This window comes from Phocoena sinus, chromosome 14 (genome assembly GCF_008692025.1).
Source record: "Phocoena sinus isolate mPhoSin1 chromosome 14, mPhoSin1.pri, whole genome shotgun sequence".
Classification (NCBI taxonomy): Eukaryota; Metazoa; Chordata; class Mammalia; order Artiodactyla; family Phocoenidae; genus Phocoena; species Phocoena sinus.
The window spans coordinates 83,246,031-83,267,977 of NC_045776.1; the positions used below are offsets into that span (position 1 = coordinate 83,246,031).

General features: G+C 51.5%; 1 protein-coding gene across 3 annotated transcripts in view; it reads right to left on the reverse strand.

The window, feature by feature from the left end:
• The window catches only part of RILPL1 (Rab interacting lysosomal protein like 1), a 44,366-nt gene that overhangs the window by 3,907 nt on the left and 18,512 nt on the right, over positions 1-21,947 (reverse strand). For 2 of the 3 annotated variants that reach the window (XM_032603294.1, XM_032603295.1), the window contains exons 3-6: positions 17,824-17,942; positions 16,937-17,158; positions 7,173-7,345; positions 5,175-5,267 (exon numbers count right to left, since the gene is read on the reverse strand). In XM_032603294.1, the coding sequence (XP_032459185.1) occupies positions 5,175-5,267; positions 7,173-7,345; positions 16,937-17,158; positions 17,824-17,942 (607 nt within the window). The remainder of the gene's footprint in view (positions 1-5,174; positions 5,268-7,172; positions 7,346-16,936; positions 17,159-17,823; positions 17,943-21,947) is intronic. The other variant, XM_032603296.1, reaches the window with a different exon arrangement.

Consider the following 21,947-nt stretch of genomic DNA (forward strand, 5'->3'; position numbering starts at 1 on the left):
GCATCGTCACCCGCCTGGTAAGTCAGAGCTGACAGCGAGTGCTCGTCGGTTCCTTGTCTGGCAAGGAAAACGAAGAAGAAACTCCAACCAAGCCTCCAGAGCTGATTTTGAACAGCTCTGATTTCTTTTTTTTTTTTTTTAAAGAGCTTGGCTGAGAAAAGATATAATTATCTCAAATGAGGTTTGAGAATTCTCTGCGTCTGGATCACCTTTGACGCAACTTCACAGACTAGCTGGGTGTTGGCACCTTGGCAAAACTACCTGGATGGCTTCTCAGAGACAACGAGAAGGGGTTCCGTTTGGTAAATGAATGGGCCCAATCCCCAGGGGCCAGGCTAGCGGGTACCGTTAGCTTTCCAGGGGCTCTAAGCCACAAGGTACTGCACTCACCTCTACCAGGACCCCTCTCTAGCGTAACACGGAGCCCCCAGAGACAAAGTCGTTGTTTGGGGGATGGCCCCAGATGCGCGGGGTGGGTATTTTGCCTGGACAGATGTTTGCCCACTGGGAAGTGCTGGACTTCCTTTGGGGCCCGATCAGGGGCCAAACTGATGCACCAGGGCCTTGGGACACCTGGGGTGTTCCAGCCGAGCTATTCTCCGGGCGTCTCGCTGGGATCATGGAACGGATGACCCCCTTCCCTCTCTATTCCAGGTGCCTTGCTGCAGGAGCCGCCTGCTCTAGAGGGACAGCCACTTCCATGGAGAAAGACTGGCTTGTTTTGGGCAAAAGTTGTCTCCTGGATACGATGTAGCTGGTTTCAAACTCCCCTGCCACCACCCCGCCCTGCGACAAATTATTTCTGGAAAAATCAAACCAAATGAAGTTCTAACAGTGGCATTTCAGGCAGTGTGATGGGTGGCTGTAAAGAAGCTATTTCTGGGCTGCAGTGAGCAGGGCGGTGGGTAGGGGGACAGGGAGAGAATGCCCTGCTGTTGCTACCGTCGGATACTTGGGTGGCTGCCTGCTCGAGGCCAAGCTTTCCAGTGTGTGAGGCCAGTTGTTCTGATCGCAGCTTCCCTGGCTGTGCCTCTGCGCCCCCTGCCAGCTGCCTGCCTCTCAGGTCAGCCCCCCGCCCCTGCTCAGCAGCGAGCAGCTGTGTGTATACCTGTCAGCCCGGGATTGAGAGCCGGGCACCACACAAAGGGGGCTCTGGTGCCTGGTGTCCACTGGGGATGAGGCTGGAGCCACTCAGGCGCTCCCTCGTGACCTGCCCAGCCAGTGCCAACCCAGACTGGCCAGCAGCTGCTCAGTCACAAGCTATTCTTGGAAGGTTTTCTGGGCACAGTTTTGACAGGCGGCAGGAGTTTCTGGTCCCCTTGACCAGTTCAGCCCAGAAACGTAGACTCTGGTGGCTCTGGCTGGTGGTGCATTTGAGAGATAAGGGAACTGGGCAGCCAGCCCACAGCTGGTGACTCGGGAAATGGGGTGAGGAAAAGGTGGGTGGGGAGGCTGAACGAGACAGCTGGGGCAAGCACTGTCTTGTCTTGGCCAGGAGGCAATCAAAAGGCATGGGTTCCAATCCCGACTTTGATCCATCCAGCAAGGTGATCGCAGTGAAGTCAGCGGGCTTCTCTGGGCCCCAGTTTCCTCATCTGAGAAATGGGGCTAATTGTCCCAGCCCTGAATCTCTGACAGGGTGGAAGATACCCTAGTTCAAGTGCTCCAAACCGGTGAAGCCCCTTCGAACCTCCATGGTAGCTACTGCTTACTTACTGGAGGGTGGGGAAAAGTGGTCGAGGGCGAGAAGCTGAGCTGGAGCACAGCTGTGAGCTGCACTAAAGAGGCTGTGTGACTAATACTCCATAAAAGCAAGGACAAAGGGACCAGACAGACCCAGACCGGTGCCCGAGAGTGAAGGATGGAGAGGGAGACAGGCATGGAACCGTCTTAAGAACTGTCATTCCCTTGCCCCGGTCCCCAGGGAAGATCCATCCCTGTCCCAGGCTCTAAGCTCCTGGCCACACTGATGCAGCTTCCGGTCAGTGGCCAAGGTGGACAAAGTGACCAGTGTCCTGTCTGGGCTGGTCAAAAGCCTTCTGTGCCATCTGGATCTTCCACTTATCCCCTACAAGGCTGGGGCGGCCATGGGACTGGCCACCTGCACCCTGTGGACAAGAGATTCTGAATTCTCTCTCCCTCTCTGTCTCTGACTCCCAGATTCCATCTGCTTCTCCTGCTGGGCTCAGAGCCCCAGGTCTTGCTGAGCAACCAGAGGCCAAACTGAAGGGGAGAAGGGTTTGAGAACAGGGCCCCAGGGTCCTTTCTGGAACAATCTGGAAAAGAGGACCAGACACCACAGCCTACTCGTGTGTGGGTAGAAGAACTAGTGGGAAAAACGTTGTTGGTTAATTCTGACAACTTTCCTCTGGATTTTACCCAGTTTGAGATTTGCAAAAACCAACTCTTAAGTACCTGTTTTAGAGAAAGGGGGCTGGAGTGGAAAACTAGAAAGTCAGAACATCCCCGCTTCAGAAGGAAGTCTTAGAATTCCATATGACTTGGAATTACAGTGCCAGACATGCTGTAAATGCAGCACACTTGGAGCAGAGATGCTAGAAAGGTCTGATTGTTAAAGGGAAGGAACTGCTGAAAGAAGAAGATAGATGCTGGTCTCCTGGTCTCACCCCTCCCCTAGCTAAGGGAGGAACTGTGTGGGTTCGCGAACTTATTCTCAATTTCCCCAGGTTTTAACCCAAAACATTTAAGATCACTTCTGCTCATCCTTACATGCGAGTGGGGCTGGTGGACAGATCAGGGTCTAAGCGAAGTCAATCCCATTTCTTAGCAAGCACTGGATGGGAAAGCCTAACCAAGGATACTGAGTACATCATAGAATTGAGACCAAAGGGCTCCCTCTCCCCCAGGATGAGGCTACAGTGGACGCCGGTTACTTCCGTCTGCTCAGCAAACTGATCTTGCTTGGGGTCTGTCCTTCCCCAAATCCCTGTCCATGGGAACTGGATAGAGTTAAAGCTACTCTAAGTTTCAGGCGTGAGAATGAGACCCGGACCAGACCTATGGATGCACTGCCCTGTGGGGTGATCATGTGACCCAATCAGAGCCAAGGAGACTCAATTCTGTGACTTCTGTGGGAGATTCTCTCCTCCCACTGGAGTTTCAGACAAGAAAGCAGAAGCCTGAGCTGATGGCGGCCATACTGCCACCCTGAGGGGACAGCACGCCCAAGAATACAGCCCACAGAAAGGAAAACAGGTTGAGGCAGAAGGAACCAGGCAGAGCCCTGAGAACAAGACCTGGGTCCAGCTGAGCCTGAAGCCAGGATGACCTGAAAATCTCTAGCTGCTTGGCCAACAGTTTTTCTTTCTTTAAATTACTTTGAGTTGCGTTTCAAGTGCCAGTGGGAGATTACAAACGAATACGTGGCCAACATGGTGTTGGGATCCAGAGGAAGCCTATCTGGTTCCAAGCTTCACCCCCAGGAAATATTTATCCTTAACCAGAACTGGGGACCACAGCCCCTCCCAAATCCAGCGGATCTGCTTGACCGAGGGCCAAGCAAACAAGCAACGTGAAGCTGGCAGGAGAGGCTTGGAAAGGAGCCACGTGTTAATCCACACACTCCAGAGGGCGGCTAGCCTTTCCCAGGGCCCGGTATCTGAACAAGTCGCCCCTTTCTAAGGGCAGAGGGTCCAGCACTTACACACATTTTGCGTTCCCTTCCTATCCCCCAACACCGTGGATTACGTCAATTCACAGGACAAGAAGTAGCCAAGAATTTCCAAACAAAAGTGGAATTTAAAGGTTGAGGCGGGGCTTCCCTGGTGGCGCAGTGGTTGAGAGTCCGCCTGCCGATGCAGGCCACACGGGTTCGTGCCCCGGTCCAGGAAGACCCCACATGCCGCGGAGCGGCTGGGCCCGTGAGCCATGGCCGCTGAGCCTGTGCTCCGCAACAGGAGAGGCCACAGCAGTGAGAGGCCCGCGTACCAAAAAAAAAAAAAAAAAAAAAAAAAGGCTGAGGCATCTGAGTAACACCCCAGTTCCTCTCCCCACACACCCCAGTTGGCTTTCCAACCCATGCCACTCGCCTTCACAAAGCTTCTACCAGGGTTTGGGGGGAGGAACCGAAGCCTCTTCTCTAAGAAGGTGCAAGGCTGAGAGTCAGGAAGACCCTCTCAGGGGACAAAATGAGGCCACAAGACAACTGGGAGCAGAAGGCCCTCCTGCAGAGTTTGAAACGTGGGCTCTGGGCCAGGCTGCCTGGGTTCGAACCCTGACTCTGCCTCTTATTAGCTGTATGACCCTAGGCAGGTGATTGACTTCAGTGCCTCAGCTTCCTTAACTGTAAAATGGGGATGACAGTGCCCTCACCTTACAGGGCTATAGTGAGGACTCAGTGCCATTATCTGCAGGAACGGTACCCGGCAGATAGGTTCTTAGTAGATATTAGCACATAGTAGATTCTTACTAGATATTAGCTAACTAGACCAGAGCTTTAACCCTTTATCTGAAGGGCTACAGGGGTCAACGAACCTAAAACTGTTTGCAAGACTGTATGACTCCACCCTCACACCCCCACCATCCCCACCGCCGCTGAAAGGGTCTGCAAACTCTCATTCAAATCTCAGAGGAGTCTTTTGACGCAAGGACTCCGAAGTAGCTTTAAGTCTAGTTGAGGGCTAGGACTAGGCCGCTCTTTCTCTTGTGTGTCCCCCACAGCCACCAGGGCCCAGTGCTGCTTGTATTATACACCAGTGAATACTTAGTGGAGAGACAGATGGATAGGTGAAGTCATCACAGAAAAGCATATATGGGGTGGACCCGCGGCCATTCAGACACCTCAGAGCTGGGGTTTCAAGGCCTTAAGATGCGTGAACCTTTCCCACCATGCAGTATTTGCTGTCCTCAAAGACATGCCCCGACTGACACACTCAAGCAAGCCCAGGCCCCAGCCCTTTCCCACCCCCTAGGCCTTCCCCAAACCTCTCTGCCCAGGGACCCCCCGCAAGGAGGAACTCAGCCTTCAATGTACAGAGGTGACCCTGCAGTCAAGGGCCAGGCCCAGCGTGCCCCGGGCTTAGGCCGAGCCCCGCGGGAGGTGGTTAGTAACAAGCCCAGCCCTGGAGCAGGTGCCCAGGAGAAGTAAGAAGCCGTGTGAGCCGCCAGCTCAGCCGCGAGCGAGCAGCCCCAGACGCCGGGAGCGCAGCACTTACAGTCGCTTGATCCCAGACTCCGGCTGGGGGGACATTCTCGGGTGGGTGACGGGTGGAGGTTGGGGTATTCGATTTTCCTCTTCTATTTCTTCACTGGAAGGAGTTGAGAGGTGTGAGATAAGAGTCAAAAATTCCATGAGAGCTGGAATATTCTCTCTGATGGTCTGGGAGGGCATGTACTTTTTCAGGGAGTGAAAATAAGGGACCCAGGAGGACCAGCAACGGTGGCCTTTGCCCCATAGGCTCTCTGCCTCGGGGGCTGGCCTCTGGAATGGCCAGTTAAGAGGAAGGATCAGTCCTGGAGGCAACGGACACAGGTGCCTGCAGGCCGTTTGGCCCAGTTGGTCACATGTGAGAAATTTCAGGAAGGTACCCACATCTCTGTTTTAAGTTTACTTTGGAGATTCTAGCCGAAAAGAATGGCTTCCTATTTTCTGTTCTTGCCAAATGCTTCCTTGTCTCCACACCTTTGTGGTTTATTCTGCCTAGAATATGCCACCCACAACATCTTCCATACCTGAAACGTACCCCCCTATCCTTTAGGGAAGGCCCAGTTCAAATGCCACCTCCTCCATGAAGCCTTCCTGATTTCTGCCCCATTCCCAAGCCAGAAGTGATTTCTCTCTTCTTCGAACAGCCAGTGCACAGACTGTCATAAAACTTTCTTATGTGCCAGACTCACAGTGGGTTTTCAATAAAAATGTGTGGCACTGTTTTTTCTCTGATGTCTTATCTTCCCTACTGGGGCAGGGACCACATCTGGTGCATCTGTCCTTCCTTCCAGCTTTCCATTCAACAGGTAGTTGTTGTGCGTCTACTCTGAGCTAAGCTGCATCCTAAGTGCAGGGAACTTAGTCATGAACAAGACAAATAAGGTTTCTGGTCTCATGTTGTTGCATCTAATGCGGAAACAGACAATAAAACAAGCATGTTCATAAACAGGATAATGTGAGACGATGAAAACAGCCATGAAGAAAGTAAAACTGGGTAAAGTGATAGACAGTGACTAGGACAGAGCGCTCCTTTGGAGGGGTGTTGATGGAGAAGGAAGGCCTCTCTCAGGAGGTGACATCTGACCCGAACCCTGAATGACCAGGAGCCAACCATGGGAAGAACCAAGGGGAATGTTTTCCCAGCTGCAAGAGCAGCATGTGCAAAGGTCTTGAGGTAGAACCGAGCGTGGTGTGTTTTGAGGAACCAATAGCAGGGTAGTGTGTACAAAGCTGAACAAGTGTGAGGTGGCATGGTATTAGATGGTGCTCTAAGCCAGGTGCAGTGCTGTCCACAGAACTTTCCACGAGGATGGAAATATTCTATATCTTCATTGTTCAATACAGTGGCCACTAGCCACACGTGGAACGCTTGAAATGTGCCGAGTGCAACTGAGGAACCGAATTTTACATTTTACTTAAGTTTAACTCATTTAAATTTAAATAGCCACATGTGGCTAGTGGCTAGTGTATCAGACAGTGTGGCTCTAATATGTACAAGGAGTTCATTGGCCACGGATGGACTAAATGATCAAATATTAGGCTCTATCGCTCCACCATCTCTTATCTCTAATTCCAAAATCCAAAAGGCTCTAAAAACCAAAATTCGTTTTGTTTTCTTTTATTTTTGGTCATTCACTTGGTGGCAACACCTGAAATGAAATCTCGTGAGGCTGTTTACAGTCTTTATTTATCCCATTTAGTAGGAATGTTCATATCTTTTGCTGCGAAAATATTCACGTGTTTGATTTTGGAAGAGCTGCCCCAGAGCTCGCTGGCAGTATAAGGTAATAAGGTAATACAGTATACATAATATTCTTTTCTAACAGGAATGCACCTGAGCCCGAGTTTCAGAAAGGAATTATGAGTTGGTATGTATGTGCTTCAGGCCAGAGATGGTCCCCACAACGAATACAGATGCAATCCTTGTCTTCCAGGTGTGAATTTGTCCCCAGCCTCTGCACAACCTCACAAAGGAGCCAGCCTGGGAGCTCCCAGGGGCACTCACCTCTTATAGTATGCCAGTTCCTCCTGCAACAAAAACACTTTGGACTTGAGCTCGTTCCTCTCGTGCAGCACGTCCCGCAGTTCCTGCAGTGTGAACCGGGGGCGGTTGGGGTCCTTGAGATCCATGGCCACCTTCTCTGCCTCGGAGACACACCCGTCTCCACCCAGCTCCATCTGGAGGAGGGCAGAGATGCTGCTAATGAATTCCTGGCCGCCGCCACCAGCACCCACTCCGCATCCTGCCGGAGCCCGAATTTCCCACCCTCCCGGGGCCTGAGCAGCTTGCTGAGGACGCTATTTTAAGAACTCGAGGGTGGCCTCTGCTCATGTTCTGTGCAGTCAGCATCCCTCGGGAGACCAAAGCGAGCGGCCACCTGCGCATTGTTTGACTTCTCGATAGCCAGACCTGCAGTCCTGGCGCCTCCCCACCTGACCCAGGGTTTTATGACAAATAACATGAAAAGGTGTCCGAGGAGAAGAAACCGTGTACTACCCAATGCTGCCACCCTCTTCAATCTGCCTGCTTTCCCTTTCCCACGTTCTTGACTCATTTTCTAGCCAAGTGCATTGCTAATTTGGCCAAAGTTGTTGGAATCAGAGCCAATGTGCAATTCTCTATTCCTTTCCATTTGATATTAAGTCATATACAGTTTCCCATTTGTTACTGGCCTTCTGGTCAAGCCTGCTCCTCCCCAGTGGCTGTGAGCATCTTTTCACTGGAGTTTGGTGGAAGCCCTGGTTGGGGCGGGGGCGGGGTGGGTAACATCCCAGCCAATGTTCACACGCAGGGCATTTATTTCTTTTCCACACGGGTCACACAGATGGATCCTAGCCTGTTAAATCGCCTGCTCCACACCCAAATCCCATCCTCCTGCCCTCTTCCACAGCAAGGAGCTTTTTTAAAAAAAACTGTGATAAAATTCGCTTGACATAAAATTTCCATTTTAAAATGTGCAGTGCAGTGGGTGGTGTTTAGGACATTCACAGTGCTGCGCAAGTACCACCTCTACCTAGTTCCAAAACATCTTCCAGAGGAAACTCCACACCCATTAGCAGTCACTCCCCATCCACCCCTCCCCCACCCCCCGCAAGCCCCTGGCAACCACCATCTGCTTTCCATCTCTATGGATCTGCCTTTTCCGGACATTTCCTAGAAATGGAATCATATGATATGTGGCTTTTTGTGTCTGGTTTCTTTCACTCAATGTTTTCAAGGTTCATCCACATTGTAGCCTGTGTCAGTGCTTCATTCCTCTTCATGGCTGAATACTATTCCACTGTGTGAAGAGACATTTTATTTATCCTTTTATCCACTGATGGACATTTGGGTTGTTTCCACCTTTTGGCTATTGGGAACAATGCTACCATGAACATCTGTGTATGAAGATTTGTTTGAACACCTGTTTTCAGTTCTCTGGGGTACACACCTAGGAGTGGAACTGCTGGGTCATATGGTGACTCTATGTTTAACTTCTGGAGGAACTGCCAGTTTTCCACGGTGGCCGCCCCATTTTACATTCTTGCTAGCGGTGTAGGAGGGGTTTGACATTCTCCACATCCTTGCCAACATTTTTTTCTTTTTTGATAGCAAGGAAGTTTTTGCAAGCTTTCCAAGTCAGCTGGCCAAATCTGCAGGTGGCCCACACTCTCCAGGCAGTGTACTATTCCTGACACCCTTGAGCTGCCAATGTCTCGTGATCGTCTAGAAGGAGTGGACAAAAGCTTAGGACAACAGTGGGAAAGCTCTGGAACAAGGGAAGGAGGGACTGAAATACAGAACTGCCCCCCGCCCCCACCCCCCAAAAAAAATCCCACAGAAGCACAAGGAGAAAGGGACTCCCACCTAGATGGGCCAGGATGCTGAAGGACTCCAGAAGACAGAGCTGAGAGGCCTCCCGTCCTGGGAGAGTCAGGGACGTGCTGTTCTGGGAAAGGACACTTGAAAGGAGACACCTCCCACCAGGGCAGATCAGGTGACAGAAGAGCCACCCGGCAGGTCAGCAGCTGAGCAGCAGGCAGCAGGGGAGGCACCTCGTGGCAGCAGGAAACTGAAACCTGACACACGCCGCCCCCTCAGACCGGCTGGGCATCGGAGTGGGGCCTCTTTCCACCCACGAACTTGGGGAGGAAATGGTGGAGGATTTAACTTCCCGAGAAGGCACTCTAAGGCATCTGCTGATGCCACACCTTCGGGGGGCTGTGTCCTCAGGGTGTGTCTTCAGTGTTTGACTCCCTCTGCAGAGCCTTGGGGGCTGCTCCTTGGACCACCTGATGGCCACACATTCAGATGGTACCCCCTACCCAAGCTCCGTAGTGCAAATGCCTAGTATACAGCAGGCACTCACTAATGCCAGTTCCCTTCTCTTCCTCTGCCCAGGTTAATCTGAGAGCATCCTCAGATGTCTAGTTTTTTTTTTTTTTTTTTTTTTGCGGCACGCGGGCCTCTCACTGTTGTGGCCTCTCCCGTTGCGGAGCACAGGCTCCGGACGCGCAGACTCAGCGGCCATGGCTCACGGGCCCAGCCGCTCCGCGGCATGTGGGATCTTCCCGGACCGGGGCACGAACCCGCGTCCCCTGCATCGGCAGGCGGACTCTCAACCACTGCGCCACCAGGGAAGCCCGGATGTCTAGTATTTACTTAACATTACTGGGCATCAACTTTCTGCCTGCTGGTCACTGAGCTAATGAGACAAATAGGACAGTTGGTGGTGGAGGAAAGATACACACAAATTTACAAGGTAATATAATTAAAGAGGTACAGGCTCCGAGAAGGATCACGGAAGACGTTACTGCAGATGTGGTCTCTGTGCATGGGGTCTTGACGAATGTGTAGGAGTTCACCAAGAACTCTGGGCCCACCCTGGCGGGGGCACCCTCCCCCATTTTGTTTGGCCTTCACTGTGTTCTAAAACTCTTTTGAATTAGTTGCCAATGGTTTTAGATCAGGAGATTTCCCACTGAAGTTTGGGTCTGGGGCTTCCTTTTGGGAAAAAAATTGGAAGACTGGATCCCACTGGGTCCACATGGCAGCACTGGGCTGGTAACTGCATAGCAGCTGCTCCCTTTTACATGCTATTTCTATGGCTGCCCACTGCCCTCCCCTTTTTCCTTCCCTGCCTGTGGACTCCATAGGTGCTGGCGGCTGCAGACTCTAATCTCAGGCTCACACACTCCCTCCAGCCCCACCCTCCCCAAACAACTCAGGCCCTGACATTCACTGGGCAAGTCCCCTGACTTTCGGCCTCTCTGGGAAGGGCCAGCTGAAGGGTCCACACGCCCCTCACTTTCCAAGGGGACTTTAGGCAAGCTGCTTGCTCCTCCCTGGGCCCTCGTTTCCCCATCTAGCCCTCAAAAACCCAATAAGGACTTCTGTGGTGGTCCAGTGGTTAAGACTCCATGCTGCCAATGCAGGGGGCGCAGGTTCGATCCCTGGTCGGGGAACTAAGATCCCACATGCCGTGCAGCGTGGACCAAAAAAAAAAAAAAACAAACAAAAAAACCCAATAATATTTCTAAGGGCCCTTCCCACCCTGACATCCGGGGATTCCTATGAATACAGGCTTTCAAGGCGCAGCAGTTCCCATGGGTTGACATCACCCAGGACGTCAAAGGGCTTCCTTAGAACCTGAGTTCTTTTCCTCTGGACAGCTCTCTTTTTTTTTTTTTTGGCTGTGCCGAGCGGCTTGTGGGATCTTAGTTCCCTGACCAGGAATCAAACCCACGCCCCCTGCAGTGGAAGCGTAGAGTCTTAACCACTGGACCACCAGGGAAGTCCCAGGGACAGCTCTTCTATCAGAGGAGCAACCTGATTCCCTTATAGCTTGGGGGATTCCCAGACAGGTTTGCAAAAAAAGTCCTGTCTTCCGGGACCATTGCCTGCAAGTGCAGAAGAGGGTAAGCTTGGGGGTCCAGCTCTTCTGCGACCAGCACAGGCACTGATGCAGGCCAGTCCTCAAGAGACACAGCGAAGGCTCTTCCCAACACGGCAATCGGGCTAATCAGAAGCGAGCCTTCTAGGCTTATTCCACGAGGGACCGCGGAGGTGGCTCGGGTTATCGCCGATTGTCTGCTGGTCCCCTGAGGATCTCTGGGCACAGCTTGAGGGAGATGCCCGAGGCCCCAGGTGCTCCCTAGGGAGGCCCCAGAGACCGGCTGACAAGCAATGGGGCCTTGTCATTGGTGGAGGGAGGTGACACCCTCCACCAGGGCTCTCCATCCTGAGGCCTGGCCTCCTGGGCACAGCAAGGCCACTTCCTGTGCTCTTGAAGGCCACTGAACAGACTTCTGAGCAGCCCCTGGGCCAGCAATGGGGAATGACTGTGCTCTGGTCACCCTTGGTAGCTCCAGGCTCCAGGCCTGTTTCACAGGCCAGCCACCAGGACCCCATCTGCTTTCCCTGTACACTTAAAAAAGAAAAAACCTTCACTTACTAGGAAATCAGAACTTGTAAGGCAGAGACAGTGACATCAAGGAGGTACTATTAACTTTACAGTTTTCTTATTGATTTTATATAAAGTCCCTTAGACAGGAAGCCAACCTCATTTTCTTAAGGGTTTATATGTCTAACTGTCAAAGGCAGGAAAACCGTCAGTTAAAATATGAGAAGCTGGATGAACTGGAAAACATGCTGAGTGAGAAGGCAGTCAGGATCCCCTGTTGTATGATTCCATTTCCATTTTGGACATTTCTGGACATTTCTGAAATGTCCAAAAGAGAAATCCATAGAGACGGCAAGTAGATTAGTGGTTGCCAGGGCTGGGGGGAGACAGAGATGGGGACTGAGTGCTAATGTGTATGGCATAGCTTTCTGGGGTGATGGAAAAGTTCTAGATAGTGGTGACGATCTCACAATACAGTGAATATACTAAAAAGCACTGACTTGGGGACTTCCCTGGTGGTCCAGCGGTTAAGATCCCGCCCTTCTAATGCAGGGGGCGCGGGTTCGATCCCTGGTCAGGGAACTGAGATCCCACAGGCCATGCGGCGCGGCCAAAAAATGAAGAAACCACACAAAACGAAAACCAACCAACCCAACAAAAGAACACTGACTTGTACACTTTAAATGGTTGGATTGTATAGTCTGTGAATTATATCTCAATAAATTCCACCTCAATAAATATGTTATAAAAATATACAAAGAGTCTTGCCTACTGGAGATCACACTGAAATGATGGTGATGCATCTCAGAAAGAATCATATGAATCAAGAGGCAATGATAAGAATGGATTCCTCCCCCGCTCTGGATCCCTCCATAGCTCCTACCTTCCCTCACCAACCTGGTGCCAGGACTAACCGCAACCCCAGCCACACCCTGCACGTTCTCTAGTCTGGATCATGCTGTTCGTCCTGCCTGGAATGGCCTGCCCCACATTCTACCCCTGGACATCCTACCCATCCCACAAGACCCATCTCAAGGCCCTGAAGAGCTGCACTGCCCTCTCCTCTCCACTCAGAATTCACTGTGTCCTCCTCTGATCCCACCACCCTCTATCCGTGCCACACTAACCTTTAGACCGACTGAATCAAGTCAATTTCATGTCCCTCATTTGTCAGATAGGAAACTGACCATCAAAGAGATGGACAGGCCCCAAGTCACATGGCAGCGGGTGATGAAGCCACCACTACCCGCGGCTTCCCTGTTTGAGTGACAAGCATCCTGAATGCCACTCAGCTCCAAGGGATGCCGTCAAACCCCGCAAAGACGCTCTGGGTTTGGGAACAGACGCTGCAAAGAAGCTCAGTGGGTCAGTCATAACTGCTACCGGATTTTACTCCCCTGTTTCTGTCCCACCCCCATCGTGCCAGAAAGGAAACTGCAACCGACTGGCAGCCGTGCCATGGAGGTGTGAAATGTCCTTGTCCTAAAGAGACCTGGAGCGGGGTTCAGAGTCTTGTGGCTGGGGTGATGTCCTCAGGACCCAGGTTTGGACCAGGCCCCACCTGCCCAGCCGGAGACAGGCCTGAGCTCTCGTGGGGCTCAGGAGGTTGGAAGGGGTACCCAGGGAAGGCTGGGGGGGGGGTGTGATGGCGCCAAGCTTCTCCCCCTGGCGCCTCCTCTCCATCCCCCTGCTACAGATTTGGTCCAGCCCTCACCTCTCTTGCCGGGACTACTGCAAAAGGTTCCCAACAGCCACGTCTGCCACCAGCTCCTTGTTCAAACTCTCTTCCGTAAGCTCAGAGCTGATCCTGTCACTCCCCTGCAGAAACCCTGTGAAAGAATCCACATCCCTCACTGCTCAGTGTTTTTTGTGTGTGGCATTCTCAGCCCCGACTCTCTGGCACGGACGATTAACATCTGTTGTCTCCGATTGGTCTGTATCCATTCCCACACATCTTTGGGCTGAGTCATTGCAATTTTCCTCTGGAGAAACTTCCCTTTCCCACTCTCTGTGAGTGTGGCTTAGATAGGTGCCATCTCCATGTGGCTCAGGAATGGACGACATGCATATTCTAACCTCAGACTACAAAGACTGATTCAGTGGTGGGCTAATGAGAGGCTCCCTGAGACTCTCGCTGAGAATCTGGGAAAGAAGCAATTTCTTTCTGCTGGGGTTGCAAAGCTGGCTGAGTACCAGGGGCCACTATATGGCAAGAGGCTGCTTGAGAATGACAACAACACAGAGGAAAGCAAAGCTGAGAGAAGGTCTGAAACAAATTCCTGACAGCATCATTTGGGCACCTGGAACCAGCTATACCTGAAGCCATCATTAACTCAAAGCTTTTAGTTATTCAGCCGAAAATTCCTTAAAAAAAAAAATCCTTAAACCATTTTAACTTAGGCTTCTGTCACTTTTAGCCAAAAGCAGACTCTAACCTCTCCTTTTTAAGTCTTCTCTCCATTACCTCCCTATCTGTAGCCCAGAGGTTCTTGTCCTTCCAAGAACCTAGAAGTGTATGGCCTGAATTCACAAGACACTTAATGACTGTGCTCGGACTAGAGCCAACCTGATGGTAAGCTCCTCTGTCTAACCTCCCCCACCTGTAACCCAAGAGACCAGCACAGTGCCTGCAAACCAGAAACAGTCAATAAATATTTGTTGGAACAAATGGCAAGTGCGGAGCTTTCCTGTGATGGTTCATTATACTCTCCTGAAACGGCACCTCCATCTTCTACACCTACCTGTCAAAATCTTAGCGTTATTATCACTGACATCCAGCTGAAGCAAGAGCTCGTCCATGAAACTCCACGCCACCCCCATCAGGATTAACTGCACTCTCTCTGTGTTCCTGGCACATTCTGGGGGCACATCTACGTGGGAGACACCTCTGGTGCCCCGTGTCACATCCTGGGCCCACCTGGATTTTGCTGCAGCTGTGGTGCAGTTCCATCCATGTGGACAGGGGCCCACCTCAAGCACACGCTGTACGTCTTTCCATTTCTGCTCCATAAGTTCTGCCCAGGAGTGTTGGGGAGATGACACCTCCGGGGGCCACTCTTAGCTAACTGGGGACAGGCATTTGTGGATAACTGTTCTAAGCCTTTCTTCTCCAGAAAGACAGTTCCGGGAGGTGTTCTATGGTGCTTCTCAGAGGTCCCAGCGGGACTGAGCTCCCACTGTGACCTCAATGACACACCCTCAAATTCCCTTTTCCTCCTTCCCTCACTTCTCTGGTCTTTGGGATCACCTCACAAATTAAACTCCTGCCCAGAGTCCTTTTCTCAAGCTCTGCTTCAAGGGAACCCAGACTAAGACAACCCCTTACCACTAAGACAACCCCCTTCCACCTTAAGTGTGGCTGCTGGTCTCCAAGTCTGTCTCCTGCACTGGGCTGTAAGCTGCTTGAACCTCCACAGCACTCAGCGCAGTGCCTGCAGATAAAAAAGCAGACTTCCCTCTGCAGCTTACCTGGCCAGCATCACTGGCCCCTGCCGACCTCTCTGACCTTATTCAGACCCTCTCCCTCATTGTCAGCTTGCACAACAGGCACCCTTGCCTTCTTATACTTTCCTGACTGCACTGCAATTTCTCCTGCCTCAGGGCCTTTGCACATGCCACCCCCCCACCGCTTCACCTAGTTTACTTGCACTCATTCTTTTGATCACCTCCTTGAGGAAGCCTTTTTGACTCCCCCAGACTATCATGGTAATAATAACAACAGCTAACACTTTAAATGAACTAACTCATTTAATTCTCAGAACACCAATCTGGGGGTAAATATTGTTATTAGTATTCCCATTTTAGAGATGAGAAAACTGAGGCACAAAGAGGCTAAATAATTTATCCAAAGACACGGAGGCAGTAAGGAACCGAGGCAGACTGGCTCTAGAGTCCACACAGTTAGTTACGCACTCCAGACCCTCCCTCAGTTATGGGACCTTCTGGCACCATCCCTCTCCTTTAGCATGAATCACCGTTTTAAAATAAAATCAAGATATAATTCACTTACCATAAGATCCACTCTTTTTTTTTTTTTTTTTTTAATTGGATGTGCCACGCAGCTTGTGGGATCTTAGTTCCCCAACCAGGGATCGAACCCATGCCCCCTGCAGTAGAAGCATGAAGTCCTAACCACTGGACCACCAGGGAATTCCCAAGATCCACTCTTTTAAAGTATAAAATTCAGAGAGGGACTTCCCTGGTGGCGCAGTGATTAAGAATCCGCCTGCCAATGTAGGTGACACGGGTTCGAGCCCTGGTCCGGGAAGACCACACATGCCACAAAGCAACTAAGCCCGTGTGCCACATCTACTGAGCTTGTGCTCTAGAGCCCGCGTGCTGCAACTACTGAGCCCAGGTGCCACATCTACTGAAGCCGGCACGCCTAGAGCCCGTGTTCTGCAACAAGAGGAGAAGCCTGCACACTGCAACGAAGGGTAGCCCCCGCTCGCCGCAACTAGAGAAAGCTCGTGTATAGCAACGAAGACGCAACGCAGCCAAAAAATAAATAAAAGTTAAAAAAAAACCCATTAAAGAAATTCAGAGATTTTTAGTACGTTCAGAGTTGCGCAACCATCATCACTATCTAATTCCAGAACATTTCCATCACCCTGAAAGAAACCGCGTACCCACCAGAAGTCACTCCCCATACTCTCCTTTCCCCAGTCCCTGCAACCACCAGTCTGCTTTCTGTCTCTATGGATTGGTCTATTCTGGACATTTCAAATAAATGGACTCATACAATATGGGGGCTTTTGTGTCTGGCTACCTTCACTTAGCATGTTTTTGAGGTTCATCCAAATTATAGCTTGTCTCAGTATTCCATTCCTTTTTATGGCTGAATAATGTTCCACTGTGTGCAGAGATCATATTTTGTTTATCCATTCTTCAGTTGATGGACATGTAGATTGTTTCCACCTTTTGGCTGTTGGGAATAGTGTTGCTATGAACATTTGTGTACACGTTTTTATGTGGTCATACATTTTAAGTTTTCTTGTGCATATGCCTAGAATTGGAATTGCTGGGTCACACGGTATATTATGTGATTATTTGACTAATGTCTGTCTCCCATACTGGCTGTAAGCTCCATGTGGACAGGAACCAGTTCTCTATTTTATCCCCCATGCCTGCAACACAGTCAACAATTATTTGAATGAATGAATGAATGAATGGCAGATGCCCAGTAACCACCACCGAGCTGGATACCCTGGGCTAGAATGCTGGGAGTCCTGGGTTCCAGGCTCAGCCCTGCCTCTGCCCAGCTGTGTGTCTTCTAGCCAGCAGCTGGCCCTCCCTCGGCCTCCTATTTCTCTCAAGTGTAATGAGGAAAAAGCAAGGCAGCCTGGCCCCCCTCAAGCCAGCCTGCAGAAGCCAGCTTCCCACTCACCACAGGCTCCTCCTCTCCGTTCTGGCTGAGTTCGCCCTGCAGCCTCTCTCTCAGCTTCCCGAGCTCCGCCCGCAGGCTGCCCATCTCCTGCTCCTTGGTTTGCAGATCTGCCTCCAGTTCTACCTTCTGTTCGATCAAGGCCTTCCCCTGGGCCTCCACCACTGTGACGCGGTGCCGGAGGTCGTGGTTGATCTTCATCAGCCGGGTCTGCTGCTGCTGCAGCTGTAGAGAGATGAAGGCTACTGGATGGGGCCGCCACATCCAGTAGCTCATGTTGTGTACTGCACAAGAGCAAACCATCTACAGGCGTGCCATTCATACTGCAGATGCCTTGATTTGTTTGAAATTTGTTCACGTTCTTACAACTCTGTGGATGCCAGAGATGCGCAATGTGTATATTTACTATGATAATTTTATGACAGATGGAAGATAAGTGTCTTGTTAGTATATTATGACAGTTTCCCAACAGAGGGAAGTAACATGCCTTGAGAAAGGGGCATCTTTTTCTAATTTAGGCAGAGACACCGTATAGGTTCCCGGAGCAGCCTGGACCACGCTGGGGCATGAAGGGGATGGGCTGGAGGAAGCCTCAGAGTCAGAGCAGAGGCTGACCGGGCCCTGGGACCTCCTCAGTGTGTGGAAAGAGTCAGGTCACTGGGCAGTGCCATGTTCCCTCCTACTGCTCCAGTGAAGACTCGGCCGAGGGTCCTACGCACGGCAACTGTTTCAGGGCTGGGCCTCTCAAGCCGTAAGCAGGATCCCCACCCCATGGAGCCCATGGAGTGAGACCGACAGGGAGAAGGGGCGCTTCCTGAGGGGAGGATCCCGTCTCTTGCTGGTACCCACTGGCCGGGAGGGCGGACACAGGGCTGGGGCTCAGCACTTACAGCCTCGACATCCTCGTTCTTCAGCCCGAGCTCCCGATCCTTGGCGCGGATCTCGTCGCGCTGTTTGTCCACCACCTCCTTCAGCTTCTTCATCACCTGCCGCTCCCGCTCCGACATGCCTGGGGTGGGGTGAGAGGGACCCGTGGGTGTGTCCACCTCCCTCCGCTGCTTAAACCATCCGGCGGCTCCCCACCGAGATGAACCTGCCCCCCACCTCCTCCTGGACTCACCTCTGCTCGTCTGCCCCTCCCCAGCGCCTGCTTTCTGCCCCTCCACCCTTCCCCTGCTCATCCCCACCGCAGGGCATTTGCTGTTTCCAGCTTCCGCAAGTCCCTTCCTACCAACCTCCCCCAGGCTGGCTCCCCTTGATTCTCAGGCCTCAGCTCAAAGTCACCTCCTCACAGAGGCCTCTCCTTCCCCGACCACCCCCCGCCAAGTAGCCCCCTCCTCCCACCTCATCCATCCCCTCACTTTTTACAATGGCTAAGTGTCTGGTACATCCTTTCATCTAATGAAAGGTGATACTGCATAGTGATTCAGAGGGTCGGCTCTGGAGATCAAACACCGGTTCTCCCATTTATTAATTGTGTGGCTTTGGGCTACCCAACCTGTGCCTCAGTTTCCACATCTCTAAAATGGGAATAACAGTACCTACCCCATAGGGCTGCTGCGAGGATTGCTCTTGTTAATACACATGAAGCCAATATTGAAGAAGAGGTCTGGTACACAGCAGGTGCTCAAAGGGTGTTGTCTGTTCTCCCTGCCCCTCATCCCCCAAGTATATGGTCAGCCCAGGAGGCAGGACCTTGCCTAACCTATTCACTGTGTATTCCCTGGACTAGCATAGTGCCCGGCACACAGTAGGTGTCTGCTCAGGGCTTTGGTGAATTAAGGAACGCGCGGATGGATGCTGTATTAGTTTCATGTGCTGCTGTAACAAATAACCAACAAATTTTGGTAGCTAAGAGCATCAGAAATTTATTTTCTCAAAGTTCCAGAAGGCAGAAGTTTAAAATCAGTCCAATGTTGGGAGTTCCCTGCTGGCCTAGTGGTTAGGATTCCGGGCTTTAACTGCCGTGGTCTGGGCTCTATCCTTGGTTGGGGAACTGAGATCCTGGAAGCCATGCAGCACGGGCAAAAAAAAAAAAAAAAAAAAAAAAAATCAAACGTCAGTCCAATATCAAGACGTCACCACATCTGTGCTCCCTCTGGAGACTCTAGGGGGGAATTTATTCCTGGCCTCTTCCAGCTTCTGGTGGCTGCCAGCATTCCTTGGCTTGGGGCCCCATCACTCCAGTATCTGTCTCTGTGGTCACATGCCTCCTTCTCTTCTGTCTGTGTCAAATCTCTCTCTGCCTCCTTTTCAAAAAAAAATTTTTTTTTTGGCCACACAATGAGGCATGTGGAACTTCCCTGACCAGGGATTGAACCCATGCCCCCTGCATTGGGAGCACGGAGTCTTAACCACTGGACCACCAGGGAAGTCCTTCTGCCTCCTTTTTATAAGGACACTTGTGATGGCATTTAGGGTGCACCCAAATAGTACAGGATAAATGCCCATCTGAAGATTCTGACTAAATTACATCTGTAAATATTTTACCATAGAACGTAACAGCCACAGGTTCCAAGGATTAAGACCTGATATTTAGGGGGCCCATTATTCAGCCTCTCATAGGCACTAAGCCTGAGAGCTAATCCCTGCTCCCCAGGAGACCAGAGCTGGGGAGAGTGGTAGTCAGGCTCAACCACAGATTAACAAGGGAGAAACCATTGCTTCTCTCCAATTTTCCTCCCCTATGGGACTCAGGGGACATACCACTAGACGACCAGGCCCTGGGGAAAAGAAACTATGTGGGTGATTCCTCAGCTATTCTCCCCATGGGACTCCCTTCTCTAAGCCGCTCCATCCCAGCTTTTCCACTGGCCGCCCTCCTCATGTCCTGGATATTCCCAAGCAGGAAGTCACCACGATGAACAAGCATTCATGGTGCGTGTCTAGAACGGTGTGTGATGCTGCTGGGGCTACAAACCCAGAGAAGACCCAGACCCTGCCCTTGATGAGCTGGAGGCTTTATGTAACAGGCACAAAGGCAGGACGGTCCCAGAAGGCAGCCATCCTGTCTCAATCGTCTCTGTAGTCTGGGGCTTCATATGCGGTAGATGCTCCAGGCTGGCTGATGGAAGAGGGACTAGTTCCCCTCCACGTTCCCAATGTATAGCTCACTCCTACTAAGCCCAGTAAGGATAAACTGCTTTACACCCTCGACCCTATTTCATTCTCACTCCCAACCACTGGAAATGGGTATTATTGTTGTGGCCGTCTTAACATGAGTCCCATTTTACAGATACGGAAAACTGAGGCCCAGAGACAGACTTGTTCAAAGTCGCACAGCTAGGCTCTGGTGGAGCTGGGGCTCAAACTCAAGTTTTCGGACTCCAAGTCCTGTGTCCTCTCCATGATGCCATGCTGCCTCCCCACTGGGGGACAAGACTCAGAAGCTCCTGGCAGGTCACCAGAATGTGTCACCATGGGGCAGACTCCAGCCCATACTTTGTTCGAGACAGGGCCACCTGCTGGGAGTACTCACATTTTACTGTGCATACACGTTCGACATTCATTCCTCAAGTATTTATCGAGCACCTGCTGTATACCTGACACTGAGCTAATCGCTAGGGTCATGATGGCAAATAAGTGTGGTACAATTCTGCTCTCACCAACTTACAGGCATTAGACAGATGTGTGTGTCATTACAGACCATAACAAGTACTGTGAAAGACTCAACGGGGGCTGAGAAAGAATGATGAGGGAGACCCAATGTAGACTGCGGGTGCAGGAAGGCCTCTTGGACAAGGGTCATTAATGCTGAGACCGGAAGGGGGGAAGGGCAGCCAGGTGACGCGGACGAGCGTTCCCAGGCAGGGGCCCTATGGGAGGAGACCCTGCATCTGAGGCACTGGAGGGCAGTGCCAGTGGCCGAAGCACAGTGGCTGAGGGGGTGATACAGGCTTGAGCTGGGAGTGAGGCTGGACCATGTGGGGCCTCGGAGGCCAGGTAAGGAGGCTGGATTTTCCTCTAAAGGGGCAAAAAGAACCTCAGGATCTCAACACGTAGAGCCTGCACGGAGCTGGAGGGTCAGGCCAAGGAGACCAGGAAGGGACAGCCATAGAGGAAAGACTTACAGGAGGGCAGGGGTGCCTGGTATGCAAATGAGACAAGCTGGAAGGAAAGGAATTGTGATGAGAAAAGCTGTCAGCTGAGTGACTGGGAGGCCCCGGAGGCAATAAGGATGACGTTGAATGCCTGGGTTCCATCACAGCATATGGCCTCTGATTTCTGAAGTGACGTTAACCTCTCTGAACCTCCATTTCCTCACCTGCAAAGTGGGGACACGCTGATGTTTTTCTTTTCTTTCTTTCTTTCTTTTTTTTAATTTTTGGCCACGCCGCTTGGCATGCAGGATCTTAGTTCCCTGCCCAGGGATCGAACCCGTGCCCCCTGCAGTGGAAGCACAGAGTCTTAAACACTGGACCGCCAGGGAAAGTCCCACGATGCTTTTCTTTATTCCACCTCTCTGACAATGCTGTACATATAAAATAAATACACTAGGAAATCACACAAGGCCATGAAATAGGATCTTTTCCTACTGGTGGGCCTGGGGCATCCATTCTGCCCCTCAGACCACTCAGCTTCCTCCTTGGACCTCATACCAAGCTAGAAGGCTGAGAGATGCAGAGAAGCTGCACAAGTCCCTCAGAGATGCCAGCCCAAGCAGGAGTGGAGAGGCAGGGATGGAGAGAAGGGGCAAGCATCCTCACCAGGATGGCTAAACTGAAAAGGACTGTCAATGTAAGTGCTGGAGAGAAGGCGGAGCACCAGGAATGCTCGTCTGAGCTGCCGGGGGGGCGGTGGTGCTACTTGGGAAAACCAATAGGCATCACCTACTACTGCTGTTACACATCCTCTGTGAACCAGCAGCTGCTGCTGGGCATCAGCCCCCACAGGCCTTCATGCACAGTGCACATGACCGCCAGTAGAAGGATGGTTCAATAAACTGCAGGAAAATCGGACACTACGTGGCTATTTAAAAGACAGATACACTGGTAAGTAAAGTAGGGACAATCTG